General features: G+C 40.0%; 1 protein-coding gene across 9 annotated transcripts in view; it reads left to right on the plus strand.

The window, feature by feature from the left end:
- The first annotated feature begins 4,941 nt into the window (after positions 1–4,941).
- Positions 4,942–14,850, plus strand: part of HECTD1 (HECT domain E3 ubiquitin protein ligase 1) — a 64,718-nt gene continuing 54,809 nt past the window's right edge. For 7 of the 9 annotated variants that reach the window (XM_056345325.1, XM_056345329.1, XM_056345326.1 and 4 more), the window contains exons 1-2: positions 4,943–5,090; positions 7,251–7,538. In XM_056345325.1, coding sequence (XP_056201300.1) covers positions 7,399–7,538 — 140 coding nt within the window. In that variant the 5' untranslated portion in view covers positions 4,943–5,090; positions 7,251–7,398. Of the gene's footprint in view, positions 5,091–7,250; positions 7,539–14,850 lie in introns of all 9 variants that reach the window. The other 2 variants (XM_056345332.1, XM_056345334.1) reach the window with 1 other exon arrangement.

Here is a 14,850-nt window from a genome sequence, read left to right on the forward strand (position 1 = left end):
TGTCTTGGATTGAGATTTATTGCCGTTGCCTGTGTTACTGGTGGATGGGGTACAGCTAACAGCCTGAAATTGGTAACCGTTCCCCAATTTCTGCCCAATCCCCTTTGGCAATTGGAGGTGGAAGGGACATGAGGGAGGGCAGGTTATTTTCTATTTTAAGTCCAAGTAAGTGATATAGCTGAAGGTAAACTGAGGTAAAAGGAGTTAAGTGATATAAAGTTTACCCACTTCTCATTCCCTAGCCTGGAACACCAAAAAAGTAAACTTATCGTTCAAAAAGAAAGGAAAAGAAAAGAAAAGAAAAGAAAACAAACCACATAGGTGAGTTTACTTAGGAAGAAGCACTATAATGTATATGGTGATGAACAATAATTTCAGAAAGAAGAAATTCTGGAGTATTTACAGTTTTCTGAAAATCATGCTCCTCTGCTCATGTTCACGTTCTTTCACTCAGCTCTGAGGATAAGAACCTTCCGGGAAGCTGATGCTCTGCTGAGGAGGAGCCTAACAAGAGCAATGACTCAGCCCTGTACCTCCACAAACACCGGCCACCTGCATGTCACTCACACATTTATCACGTCATCGTAAGTCATGCGCTCACCACATCAACATGTGTCATTGCAACACTCGGACTCGGCAAGAGGCAACCTCTCACACAGTGCCTGCCACAGCAGGTTGCGTAAGGCCGTGCATTGCAAACATGCCGCGCTGCACAGTGGGCACAGAACTGTTTGGCGACTGCCAGGGCTGCAAAACCCAGGGTCAAGGCACTGACACTGTGTTTGTGCTCTCCAGGCTTGTGCAACAGTGAAGTGGCTAAGAAGAGACCATGATAACATAGGAGGATTTAAATAAAAAAAGCTTTTACCAACTGCATTTTATGCATGAAAACAAAAAAGGTTTTCTTGAAGAAACTATTTATAATGATATGCTTAAGAACAAGTTTAAATAGCCAAAGTCTGTAAAACTAAACCTTGCCTAAAACAGCAAGGAACTTTCTGTAATATCTGACCTCCTTGCTTTGAAATGTGTAGTCAACACTTATTTTTTCTTTACAAGTACAATATCAAAAAAATGAAACGTGTATGAAATTATTCATATTTTGTTTCTGGAGGAGTAGGAACTTTCAGTGTTTTCTACTACACTATTGTGTGGGTGGCAGAGAAAAAAGTGTTAAAGCAAATGAATAAATAATCCGTAAATATCCTGGTTTATTTGGCTGGGCACAGCACTGGCCTTTAGCATAAACCACTCAATTAAATTTGTGGAGGTATTCAGGGCCTGCATATGTCACCCTCTGATCTATTTACTCCAGAGGAGTGATATTTTTGGAATGTATTTGTACACGACTTGGCATGTGTACAGATGTGGGCAGTATTGCTAAGACAAATATCAATCATACTAGGTTCTAGCTTCCGTATCAATTAAAAATATACAGTGTAATCTGAGACTTCTTGTTTTGTTTTAATTGTAGGTGTATTTAAGTTTGATTTTTGGCTAGTTTGTATTTGCTGTAACGAAAGCTCAATCATTCGTATCTGAAGTTTACAATCCTTACTATCACACCGTGACACCAAAAGTACCCCAACAGATTTTTCTTTCTGATACCAGGTAAAACCATACAGAAAACACCAGCCTGAATATCATATAAAAGCAGTACTAAATGTGATTTTTCTTTGAGCTATAAGCAAAAAAAAATTTGGGTTTTTTTTTCCATCCCAAGAAGATTCTGCAGAATTCTAGACAAAATCAAATCCTCTTGAGAACACCTGCAGTGTCTTCTTACCAAGTAGCTGTCTCAAGTGGGGTTTCCTTTATAACATGCCTCAGAAGCTCTCTGCATCCACAGCCCTCCAACCCCTGCCCCTTGCTACCCCCCACGGCACATTTCTCTGTGGCTCATGTGTTCCTGATATAATACTATGCCTGTAATTGTACTGATGTTTTCTCTTTTAAAAACAAGATTTAATTTCCAGCTAAATACGCAGCAAAAATGCTGGTCATCGGTCACTGTCATGCTCTACAAGGGTCAATCTATGTTGACCTTATGTGACCTAATTTCCAAAAGCATCCTCAGTCACCTACATGTGTGATCTGCTCAAGTGTAGTCATAAAGAGGAATTCTGGTTTATAGTATTATTTAAGACTTAATGTAGTAACATGACTCAGCAACTCACAGTTCCACAAATGCGAAGACATTTCTGACTCCAGCATTACTATATTGTTTTTTTTTTATAAAGGAGGAAACGCAGTGATTAAGGGATTAGGCCAAGGTCATACATGAAGTGTGTGTCAGCTGGTGCTAGAATTTAGATAATTTTCTAACTGAATGCATAATATGTACATTGTACAAGTATGGGGAACCGTAGGTGGTTTTGCAAGTTTCATGTGATGCTCAGAATGATTTTCTTCAAAGCAACTGGCAGTCAAGCTCTATTACTTGTCATTTCAGTATATGGCATTACTGGCCTTCCCCTTCTGGCTGCACTAACCCATGCAAAGTGCTTCTTCCACCGTATGCTTAGGCCTAGCACTAACCCCATGAGAGCCACAGGCTGGGAATTTGGGGGTCTGAACAAAACTTTGTGTGAAAATTCAAGTGAAAGCAAATAATTCTGCATAAATGATTCATGCAGTTCTTACACCTTTCTTATCTGCTGCCTGTACTCTTTAATTTGCTAGTGATTTCCTTCTTACTAAATGTTAGAGAGCAGTCACTTTTGAAGAGGTACTACCAGCCTGTATCAGTCCTGTACACAAAGGGAGTCTGAGACAGTAACTTCAGGGGTGTCAATAGCTGTGATATATCACACTGGGGTACTCTCTGACAATTGTCAGAAATAATTTGAATGTCCAGTCAGCACATGAAGTGGAAAAAGTATTAATCAGACTGTGAACATATTTATTGTAAGCATATATAAAGCAGAGATTATCTAGTCAGCAAATCATTTCTTCTTTTTCAGATTCATTCTGGGGAGAAGAAAGCTTATAATGAGGAACAAAAATCACTGAGGAACACTTAAATACTACAAATGTATCACAATGAAAAAAAAATCCTGATTCATGACTAAAGCTGTAATACATTACTTGATACACTTCTTTTAATATAAAAAAAAGCTGTATCAAATTGGGCAATTAATGCAACAGGACATGGAAGCATTTATGTTTATTCATTTAGACATGAACATGTACAGCACTGAAAGCTACGTGCAGTATTTTTAAGTGTTGCACTCCTTAACAGTATTTAAAATCTATGATTTGTATCTTTACATGTACAATATTTAAACTTTCAACTTTGTACCTTAATCTATCTGTATTTTGATAACCATGATTCAGAAATTGCAGCCTATGTGAAAAAGAGTGAAACATTTGTTTGATTTCAAAGTTTTTGGACTCTACAATTGAAAATTAGCATTTATTTTTGGTCTCCACAAGAAATCCATAAAGTGGCTTTAATTGAAACTTCTCTCCACGATAAAAAGCAAAGGAAACTGTTCTAGCATTGTGCAACAGGAGCAAGGCCACTTAGGAGATGCGGTTCTCATAAATTTGGCCTAATTCTGCTGCTGCTTCTGCAACAGTGAAAGTGAAAGATCAAGCTTCTAAATTTAAAGACTGCAGACTCAGTCATCCTACTGCCTCATGTCCTTATCTTTAAGCATATAAGAAGTCTTGCTGACCTCTGAAGGACAAGCATAGGCAAAGGATACACACGTAAATCCTGGCAGGGCTGGAATGAGTGGCAGTGAAGAGAGACATAATACGGTAAGACAGAAAGGCTAAGCTGCCTTAGGAATCAGAAACAAAGGAACTGCTGTCCCTGTATTCTGAAAGAAACTGAAGCAGTAAAGACAGCACTTTCTAGATGTGTTACTACAACATCAAACAATAAAAATTTCTGCATTCAGTAAGTTTTAACCAAGCATGAGTACCATTGCCTTTTTGTTCAGTGTGTGGTGTTAGCCTTCTAATTACAGGAAACATCTATGAGGTAGGTAGGAGTGACATTCAAATGTACAATAATCTTATTTACTGTACTTACATTAATAAGCTTAAATTCCTTAGAAAAATGCGTGTCACCCTACAGAGAAGGAAATTATTTTGAAGATCCTTTGCTTTTAGTCCTTCATTTTAAATTATAGTAGTTTGCTATTAAGTCCTTTTAACCCTTGGATCTAAATTTATAGCAATTTGGGGGTTTTTTTGTGATCATAGGCACAGCAGCTGGCGACATGCGTACTCGGGCACACAGCAGAGCTGCAGCATCTCAAATTCACTACAAGGGCAAGTTACATCTGCTCTGAAAGGCCCATGACTGCAACATTTAAATCCGTTCACCACAGCCCCTTCAGCGGGGGTGCCGCTGGTGGGCCAAAAAGCGGGGCCTGCAAGGTGTGAGACCCCCTCCCCGTATACTAGAACGCAGTAGATAACCAGAACACGGCATGGAACAAAATGACCGGTAACCATAAAAACAAAAATCCCCGCGCAGCCAGGGAAAGGCCAGCCAAGGCGCTGGCCGGCGGGCACCCAGGCAGGCCCAGGCCCCGCCGCGGCCGTCTGAGGGCGGCCGGGGGGTCCCCGGGACCCCGCTGCCAGGGCTGGCGCCGGGCCGGGGGAGCCGGGTCCGAAGCACCCCTCAGAGCGGGCGAGCTGTGCCGGGGCGAGCACAGTGCGCCCGGGAGGCCGCCGGGCTCCCCTCGCCCCGGGAGGCCGCCGGGCCCTGGCCGCGCCGCAGCTGCAGGCCGGCTGGCGGCGGCGGCAGCTCCGCGGAGGCGCGGGCCCGGCGGCCTCCCCCGCTGTGGCGAGGCGGGCCCGCGGCGTGGGGGAGGGAGGCGGCCGCTCCGCTCCCGCAGCGCCCCCAGCGGCCGCTCGGCCGCGCCAGCTCCTCCCCGCCAGGCGGCGGCGCGGCTCCCTTCCCCCTCCTCCCACCCAATCCCGTGCCGGGCGGAGCGCCATGGATGCCGCTGGCTGCCGCCTGCTGCGGGGCTGGGGTTGGGGTTGTCGCCGCCGCCTCCTCCCTTCTCCCCCGGTCTCCCCGCGGCGCTGAGGAGGGGTCGGCTCCGGCGACGAGGCTCCGGGAGGCTCAGGTGAGCGGCGGGGGCGGCGCAGGGCCGCTTCTGCTGGCGCCGGGGAGACGGCGCCTTTCCTGAGCCGCCAGGCCGGGTCACCCTGCGAGGCCTGCGGCTCGCCAGGAACTCGAGCGTCGCTGTCCGGGCCTGGCGGGTCGGTGTCGGCAGGCCCGGAGCGAGCGGGCCGGGGCGCTGGGCGGGGGAGGCGGCGGGTGCCGGGAGATCTCTGCGTGGGGGCTGCGGGACAGAGCGGGGCGGCGCTGCCGGGGAGCCGCTCACGCCGCCGGCTCGGCGGTGCGGGGGCGGCGGTGCGGGGGCTCCGCTTCCCGGGAGGCCGGCTGTGGGGAGGGGGCCCCGCATCCCCGCCGGCTGGCCTGGGGCCTCGCTGGGGCGTGTGTGTGCGCCTAGGCCCGGGCGGTGGGGGATGCGTGGAGCTGCGGCCTGGCCCCTTTTCTGGTGCGGCTCTCCTGGGAGCCCCGGCCTCTCGCCGTGCTCTGTTTTCTGCTCGGTGGTTCGTTTCCGTCTGGTTAGAGCCCGTCTGGGGTGCAAGAACAGCAGGTGCCTGTGTTGAGCTTGCCCCACTTTCGCTGTACCTCTTAATTTTCTTGTTTCTGTAGCTTTCCTCTCCCCCTCCCCCCCCCCCCCCCCCCCCGGTTAATAATTTAGTCTCCTTAAGAAGTACTATACTTAAAATACGATCCCACTTGTACTGGCAGAAAGTAGTTTTGTGCAGTCTTGGAACAGGAAATACAGTCTGTAAACAGCTGGGAGGACCGTAGGCATTGTTTAAAGCACAGAAAATGAATTTAGTAGCATTTGTATTAACTTCTTACAGCGAGACTGCAGCAATAACAAAATACAGAACTGGCAAGCAGCGATTGAGTGACCTGTAGTGTCATTACAGTTCTAAACTATAAAAAAATCATATCTGTCGTACTTCTGTCACATCTCTAAGTTCGAAGCTATTGTGAAACAGCACTGCTGATTCAGTGTACGTTTCTCCATATAATACCAATTTCTGATTCACTTTGTAGATGTGCCCTTGATGGAGTTATTTTTTAACTATTAACTCATTAGCAGCAAGTAAACAAGTAGGTAGACTTTGCCCGGATCGAGCTTCTCCCTCCTGCCTCCCCTCAATTTGTAGGGAGGCAGTCCAGTCTTTCATATTTACCTAGGAGTTTGGTAAACCTCCTTTTTTTGGAAGCTATATTTTAAAAAGAGTCAATTTTTTTCTTGTATATTTAGTTGCGGAGATTGGTTTGTAACAGTTTAGTTTTCTATGAAAACACTCATGTTTGCTGTGTTCATAGATGTGGGAGGTGAATTTGAGCCTTAGTAAAACACAAAGTAAAGACCAAGCACATAGGTCAAAAATATCTCTTTAACATTCTAAAGGGACTTTTTTGGTCTTCAGCTTACATGTACAACTATGGCACTGGGCCAACAAATAATGTTGTTTTCCTTATATGTACATGAATTATTTGAGTTATTCTTGCATTTTTTAAAAGCTATGGGTTAGATATATTTTTTTCTGAAATAACCCAACAACCCCCTAATTCTTGAAAATGCAAATGAGACTTAAATTGTCTTTATCTTTTGACCTAAAAAGCTTACTGTCCATGTGTTTGAATGCTGTTTAAAAGATGAAAGATTAATACAACTTTCGCAAAGATTCTGCAAGTCTCAATTTTTTTGTTTAGTAGGCTTGTATTTAAAATGTGGCATTTGATGTCTTTCTGTATTTGAATACTTTAGTGAGGAGGTAATCCATCCTTCAGAAAGTTGGATGCCTATAAAGTGATACTAAAAGAAAGGGGGTAGGCAGGGCAGCACAGTTGGTCTTTATATTAACTTTTAGAATATACAGAGGGTTGTTAAGCGCAGTTTTTCTACTTAAGTTTAAATTTTGAGTTATCCTGTAAACAAGAGTAGGCTCTAAGTCTTGCTTGATTGTCAGCTAGAACTAGAGATTTATTTGCAGTGAAACAGAACAAACTCATTACTGTTTGCTCACGTATGAAGCTTGAAAAAAATAATTGCTGATCCAATATGCAGAACTTAATGTCAACTCAAAAATGTGCCATATGATTTAGAAAGGAGGAGATCCAAAAAGTGTAAAGACAAGACTGTGATGATAATGATATTTATTTATTTATTTTTACGTTTTCTTTCTAGGTGAAAACTACGAAAGCTTGGGGCTGGCTGAAGAGAGATACTAATTGTGCTTAAGTTAGGCTGGCTTGAACAATTTAAAGAATATTTTTGGTACTTTTTAAATTACGTGGAGGCAGCTTTTTTTTTTTTTATAATTTAAAAAACCAACATGGCAGATGTGGACCCGGACACGTTGCTGGAATGGCTGCAGATGGGGCAGGGAGATGAAAGGGATATGCAGCTAATAGCACTGGAACAGCTGTGCATGCTACTTCTGATGTCAGACAATGTGGATCGCTGTTTTGAAACGTAAGTAGTTTTGGCTTTCATTTATGGAATGTTATTTTCCTCTTTTGGTAGCTGTATATAACATTTAACATTCCTAGAAACTTTTAGCCTCAAAAATGTTTTCACAGACTGAACTTGAGTGTAGATCACTGAAATGAAGAGTTTCTGATGATGTTGTCTGATGAAAAATGTAGTGTCCTGTGATTACCTGCAGTGCCTTCTGACACATGATCTGATTGTTTCAAGAAATGTATTCAGAGTTGCAATGTGGAAGCGTTGGGGTTTTTTGTTTTGTTTTTAATGATGGAATCTTTTTTTTTTGCATTAAAACTATCATGATCAACTAGATATTTAGGCATTGATACTCTTGCAACACTTTTCTCAAGACATGTAGTAGCTTTTTCTGAGCTCTGTAAATACAAAAAAACCCCGCTGATGTTAACCCCAATTCACACACAGATTTTGCCCCATCTTTGAAGAATGTTGCAGGTGATGCCACTCTCCTCAACTGCATTTGTACAGTTCATATAGCCCCTGCTGTCACCTGTGTTTATATTTCTTACAGGAGAAGATGCTGATGTAACCACTTCTATTACTTAATAATGTTGCTGTGCATGTGTTACACTACTTCCTGTGAGGGCCCACCAGTAGTAATGGAAAGGAGGTAGCAAAAGTATAAAGAATCACAACTTATAAATTGGAAATATTTTTTTTGGTTGTTGTTTTTTTTGTTTGTTTGTTTGTTTTTTTAGTTTGTTTCCCCAGTTCGGATTTTGATGCTGTTGCATCACTCCTCTTTTCCATCTCTTTTTTTGGTTACTCTCACTTCTCTTTCTTTTGCATCTCAGAGTATGGCGAGTATCTTTCTGATACATTCTACTTCTTAGGAGTGTGGGTTTAGAAGCATTTAAGAAAGTGGCTGTTTGTTACAGTGTATAATTTTATAGCACCAAAGAAGAGAACATTTTCTGGGGTTATCTTTTTCATCTTTCACAACTGCTTTTATCACAGGAAGTGTAAAATTCTCTAAAACTTGGATTTGTAGTAGTTATGTAACAGTGAGCACAGTTTAGTACACTGCTTTAGAATTTGAAATTTCCTGATCTTGGCCTTGACAAGCTTACAGGTAAAATTTTGGCTTGGAAGAGACTTATTGTAGGGAGATACATTTGGCTTCCCTGTTTGTCGCTCATAGTACTGGTATTGGTGGAGTACTACATTTTCAGCCTCAGAAAAGCTGATTTACCAACTTCTTAATTTGATGCTATAGAAGAGAATTTGGTAGTTGAGAGTGAGTTTTTATGACTAATCTAGGTGAACTTCCTGCTTCAGTGTGTTCAGTATAGAACAGAAGAATTAGTTTGTAAGGATATCTTCTGGGTATTTGAGAATCAGGAATGAAATGTCAACTTTTAAAGTATAAACTAGTTGTGGCTTTTAGACATTTTATTTAGAACAGACTTTCATCTCGATATAAATGAATTAAATAGTCCAAGGGCTTTTTTTCTTAAAATATAGATAATAACTGCTCTGTTATTGCAGTGTTGTGGTTTTAAAATAAGTTCTTATGTCTGAAAGAAGAAACATTAAAATACCATTTGGCATTTTAACTTTTGTTTTCAGCCTTGGTATGATTTAATTTTACTGGCCTTCTAAGTTGTTGATCTCTAATGTTGTAAGCTTCCCTTAAACAGAAGAGAATAAACTGCAAATTGGGAAAAAGTTATCAAGGTTCCCTGCCTGTTGAAGTGATTGTACAGTAAAGTTAAAACTGCTATTTTTGATTGTCAGCATGAGTATACTAAAGATATGGTTCCATGGTATTTGGTGAGCGGACATGGTAGGTCATTACCTTCTAAAGGGAGAGCTGCTGCTTCCCATTTTTCACTTAGTGTTTTTATTTCACCCAACCATTTTCTTGTTTCATGCCAGTGTCAGGGCTTTCTAGTTCACTAAAAAAGCAAGCTACTCTTTAAACCCACTAAAGAAGATGGCTGGTTTTCTGCTGTTACAATGAATTACAAGCAGATCATAGAAGTGTCTGATGAGCACCAGAGGTGGAACTGTGTAACTGGAAATACAGGGGAAGCAGAGAAAGGTATACACGCTTCTGTATAGGAGACCTTCTCAGGGGATTGTCTTGGGTGCCTGTGGTATCGCAGCCTGCATCTCAAGGTGACTTTATTTTGAAACTCTCTGTAAGAAATAGGTGATGTCTTGAAGTATTTTTAAAATCTTTCCAAATGACAGTTCAAGTAGCCAAAGCTGTAATGTGCTGAGAAAGTATAACTAAATTAATCCTTGATAATATTTTAAAGTTGCTTTTCAGGAATGTTTTTAAAGGAATTATTGCTGGTCTGAATAGGAGATTTACTGTGTGACAGAAGGATTGCCAAACACATTTTTCAGGAACTAATTTTGAAAATGGTTTCAGTGTATGCCTGATTTATAATGTGGATATATTTTTCTGTTGGTAAGAAAACCAGCCTCTAGACCTCACAAATTTTTTTTTTTCTATTAAGCAAGAAGAACAGTCCCAAATTTTTTTGTATGCTGATCTTGGAATTGTTAATTACTAGTAATTATGTTGACTAAGAAAGCTTTTCATCTGTGGAATTCAGCGACTGGAAGGTGGAATCTTAAAACAGTCAATTTCTTGGAGAATGAAATGTGATGTGTTTTAGGGATCAGTGACTAAATATTAAGTATTAGTCCACTTTTACGTAAGAAATTGTTTGCTGTTATGTAAGCTAAGAAGAAAATCATTTTAGTGAAGTACACCTAGTGTTTAAAAGCTGCATATGGTGAGGACTGGCAAAGCTATGAAATAAAGCTATGAAAAATACTAACTCGAATGCTATGGGTTAATAGCGCAACACTGTTTCCAGGCTGATTTCTTAGGTAGTTAAGGGTAATGCACAGTCTTACTTAACAAAAAAAGATCACAAACTTGGAGGAGAAAAAAAAGGTATTGAAATGATAGATGCAAAATGTTGTACTTCATTTTGCAGTAAAGGAGTAGGGTTACTTCACAGATATATTCTGAAGGAAATAGTGTATTTTAAAGCTATTAATTTGTTTCCATACAAGAATAATGGATATTGAAACAAGTGTTTCAGATTAAATTAGAAAAACGGAAGTAGGTACAAATGTATGGTGGTGTATTTTGTAGCCTTCTGGCAAAGTTCTAACGATACCACAACAGATTGCGGGGTATGTAGCCAGTAACAGGTAGTGGTGCCAAATAATTGACGTTTCTTTACTTCTCCCCAGATTTACATATTATAACTGATTATTTTTAGTGTTACTCATGTTAGCATTACAAAAATCAACAGCATATTCATCTTCTGGTGATAATGAGTCACAGACACTGTTAGTCACATAGCATGAAGAATGGCTAACATTTTACCAGCAGCAAAAGCCAGCAGCTTAAATTACAGAAACTTAATGAGTAAATAGAAATGGTTCTGTTAAGCAGTTGACTTGGAGTAAACCACCTAAACTCGAGATTATAAGTATTGGTCCCAAATTTGAGTTAAACTGTGTGCTATTAAGTCAGCTTTAACAGGATTTTTAAGTAAGCCTTTTATATAAACATAATTGAAATCATATTTTCAGTGTTTAGATGGTTACAGGTAATTTCAAAGACAATGTAGAGATTGTTTGTTTCAATATAGCCCTTTTCCACATAGGTGTTTCAATTTATCTTTTTTTTGCCCTGTCTGATTGTTTACTTATGCTGAAATAAATGAAAACTCCTCAAATCTGGGTTTTGTGTTGCTATTTTCATTCCCTATCTGCCAGAGTAAAAGTGTTTAGCAAGGAAGGTGTTATTTAATCATTTTTCATTATTACAAAGAAAAATTGTTCTACAAGGCAGTAGTATTACAAGTAAAGTAAAACCTGAGTAAAATCATGTCTATGCTGAACAAATGAAATAGGCTTTACTAATGCTCAGAAAGATAAAGTATATCTTCCCCATTGGCGGTGCCCTAAGTCGCCTCTGTGTATTTAGCATTAACAGATTTGATCAGCATAGAATTATCAAGAGTTACCAGCTTATTCGACAAATAAACCCCAAAATTATATAAAGGATTGGAGTTTAGGGTGCTAATGTGTAAAATAGAAACTCTTTCAGTTTATTTTTTTTTTTTAAAACAGATTTATTTTAATTAAAGCTTGTCCTTTCCTAAGGATATATTTACTAGGGAAAAGGTATATCTTTACCTTGTACTCGCTAATATGTCATAACAAGTGTAAGAAGATAACTCTGATGAACCAGGGATTGTGTTGATGTGAGCTAGTGAGACCATGGTAGGATAATGTGGAGCAGTTTAACTTTATCTCCACCTGATTGTAAAACTACAGGCTCTTGTATTTATCAGGATTGTATTACTCCAATAAATCAAACTTAGATATATATAGAAAAACAGTTTTTATTGTAGAGGTAGGGATGGGAATCTGAAGTGGTGTTTTTCAGGCCTGTTTTTAAAGTTTGGGCTGGCTTTAAAATCATCTTTGTAATTCAGACAGTGGTAAAGCACCATGTAACAGATATGACAATTGTGGCAAAACTGACCGGCTGAGAGGGCAGCTCTGTCGGTATCAAGGTGATTTCATGTTGTGTGGCCTACAGATTTGCTTGTTTTGTTATTTTAAGGGGGGAGGAGGAGAAGTCAGGCCATTATTACAGTTTTGTGCTGGAGTGCAGCCATGAGTAAACTAGGGTGAGTATTGCTGTCAACAATAGACTAGAGTTTTCGTTATTATTAACCATGCAAAGCATACATTCTTAATGAATTATTGGTTTGGACTAATACAGACGTCTCAATAAATGAAATTTTGAAAGCTTTACAATGGCAAGACTCATGTGATTTGAAAGACATTTTTTGTCTTTTAAATGAGGTCGGAGAGTGTGGCAGCAGGGAAATGCCAGCACTGAAGTTATTGAGTCTGTGGACTCCAGTGTAGTAGGGTCTTCAGCGTCGTATAGAGAGCTTTTATGAGATGGAAGTAAGGGTGTGTGCTGTATTTTTCAGGGAACTATCTTGTTACAACATATTGTTTAGAACTATTTCTGATTGTTAAGGTTATTTTTTGTTGTTGGGTAGTGGTTTTGCAGTGGTAAGAGTTTTAACTCGTCTTTCTGGTTGCTCTTTGTAAAATTGGAATTATGGCCTCATTGTCACGGGTATTACGGAGATTAATTAGCCTTGTCTGGTCATTTTGAGAATCCTAATGGTTGCAAAGACCGGAAGGGAAGATTAGGTCATCTAAATTAACATCTTCTCTTCTGTCATAGGCCCTCATATTTTACTCTGTTGTTACTGAATTGAGTGTCTTGTTTGATACAAGCATAATAACTAATGCCTCCAATAGGGCATCTTGCCTAATTTTACCCCGTTTTGCTATTTAGTCTGCTGCCTAGTTGTCGTCTTGAAATTGGCTTGTCCTTTTCCATATGAATTGGCTGGACTGCCACATTTTGTGGTGGGTGGTCAGTCCAACCTTTCTTATTGGATTAAAAGTCAATACTGCTCTTGCTGTGAACGTACTTCCACACAAGGATCAGCTCTTGATCTTCCTCCCCCTCTCCAGTTCTTCAGTTTCAGAGTTTTTCGGAAATATTTTCCAGTTTGCTTTCATCCATGCTGTTTATAGTAGCATAACTTACTCTTAGTTATACATCCCAAATTTAGTTAGATGTTTCCAAAACATTGTGCAGGAAGTGTGGTTTTAGTTATTTATCCTCAGAGTTGCTTTCCAAGATATGATTGCATGCTTCTTGTGTATGGCTTGATGTATTACATAGGCTAAGATCTGTAACTTGGCATTTGTGTGTGTTAAAACACATTTTGTTTGAATGAGCTTATGCCTCTGAGTAGTCCAGACAGTTCTGTGTAACTCATCACACTCTTTGTCACTATTTACTAGTCTGCATGTTGGTTTTTTCCATTTTTTTTTTCCAGTAGAGTATCATCAAGTAGCCTTTGATCTGTTCAGGGTTTTGTGTGTGAGATAAAATTGAAGGGATTCTTGCAAGTACTAGGCAAAAGATAGGTGCAGAATTTTAAGGCAGCGAGTTAATGACCTTTCGCAAGATTCCATCTCCTTATAGACTGGGTGAGAGCAATAAAATAGATGTTACAGGAATTTCAAATAACAGGCAGGCTTCCTTTCTTGAATAACTGTGCTAGTCAAATTATTTTAAATATTGGCCTCTTACGAAGAGGCTATATAAGAGGCATAGACAGTGTAGATGTTCGGTAGATTGGTAATGGGGAAGTGGAAGTTTTCTTGTTTAAGTTGGTTCTCTTTTTGAGCACCTGGAAATCCAGCCAAAGCTACTGAGGAGATGTTTGTATTTAGGTAATCTCACAAAACCATACTTTTGTTATAATTGCTTATTTCATTTTGAAACTTTAACAAACTTAATATGTGCTCAAATCATTATGTTTGCACACTTGAGGTTGCTACTAATGGAAATCATAGGCAGAAATATCTGTAGTTTCAAGTTCTTCAATTTATTTAGCTATCATGGACCAAGTTTCTGCAAAATATTTACAAAATCCTGGAGACGGAACAAACATATGTAGAATTACTACCCTGAGGCATGACATATCTTTTATAAGATACTGAAAAATGAAGAAGGCATCCCAGCACATCCTTTGTAAATTGAAGAGCAGAGCTAACCATAATTTATTTAGAAATGGAGAAATTACCTATTCTGCAGAAGCTGTTTCTTGTGCGCTTTTTCTTTCATTTTACACAACTGATATTTATTGTATGTGTGGTTGAATACTCAAATGATGTGTTCTCTCTTAATAGTGAACTCTCAGAAGAGGGTTCAGCTGTCTGTCCTTTATTTAGGTAAAAGGAAGTTTGAAAGTGCTGCTAAATGTCAAATCTGATTTCTAAATTAATTTCTTTTTCTAATAATGCAGTTTCTGCTGGAACAGATAAAGGATGGAGTTGTTTATTCTCTACCTTTATTTTGTTGGTGTGAGCTATGATTGCAGTTGAGTAGAGATTCAGAGTTGTAAAAATTTTTAATTTTTTATAATTGTAAAGGTTCCTAAATTAGCAGTTCATTTTTAGTTGCTTCTTCCTCGTACCTTTAAGATATAGTGTGGTATTTCTAAAGTCTTGCGTATAAGTGGATGTGGTTTGGCCTTTATTTGTTCTGTAACAGGATTGTAAGAAAACAGTGTACAATGTTTTGGAAGTGGCTCCAAAAGAATGCATAAAGGCAGTGCAGGGGTGTGGGCAATTCTCATGTGGATGATCTTGATTACTCTGCTGATGTTTTTGGTTTATATGTGGAAACAAAATG

This window comes from Falco biarmicus, chromosome 7, assembly GCF_023638135.1.
Source record: "Falco biarmicus isolate bFalBia1 chromosome 7, bFalBia1.pri, whole genome shotgun sequence".
Taxonomy (NCBI): Eukaryota; Metazoa; Chordata; class Aves; order Falconiformes; family Falconidae; genus Falco; species Falco biarmicus.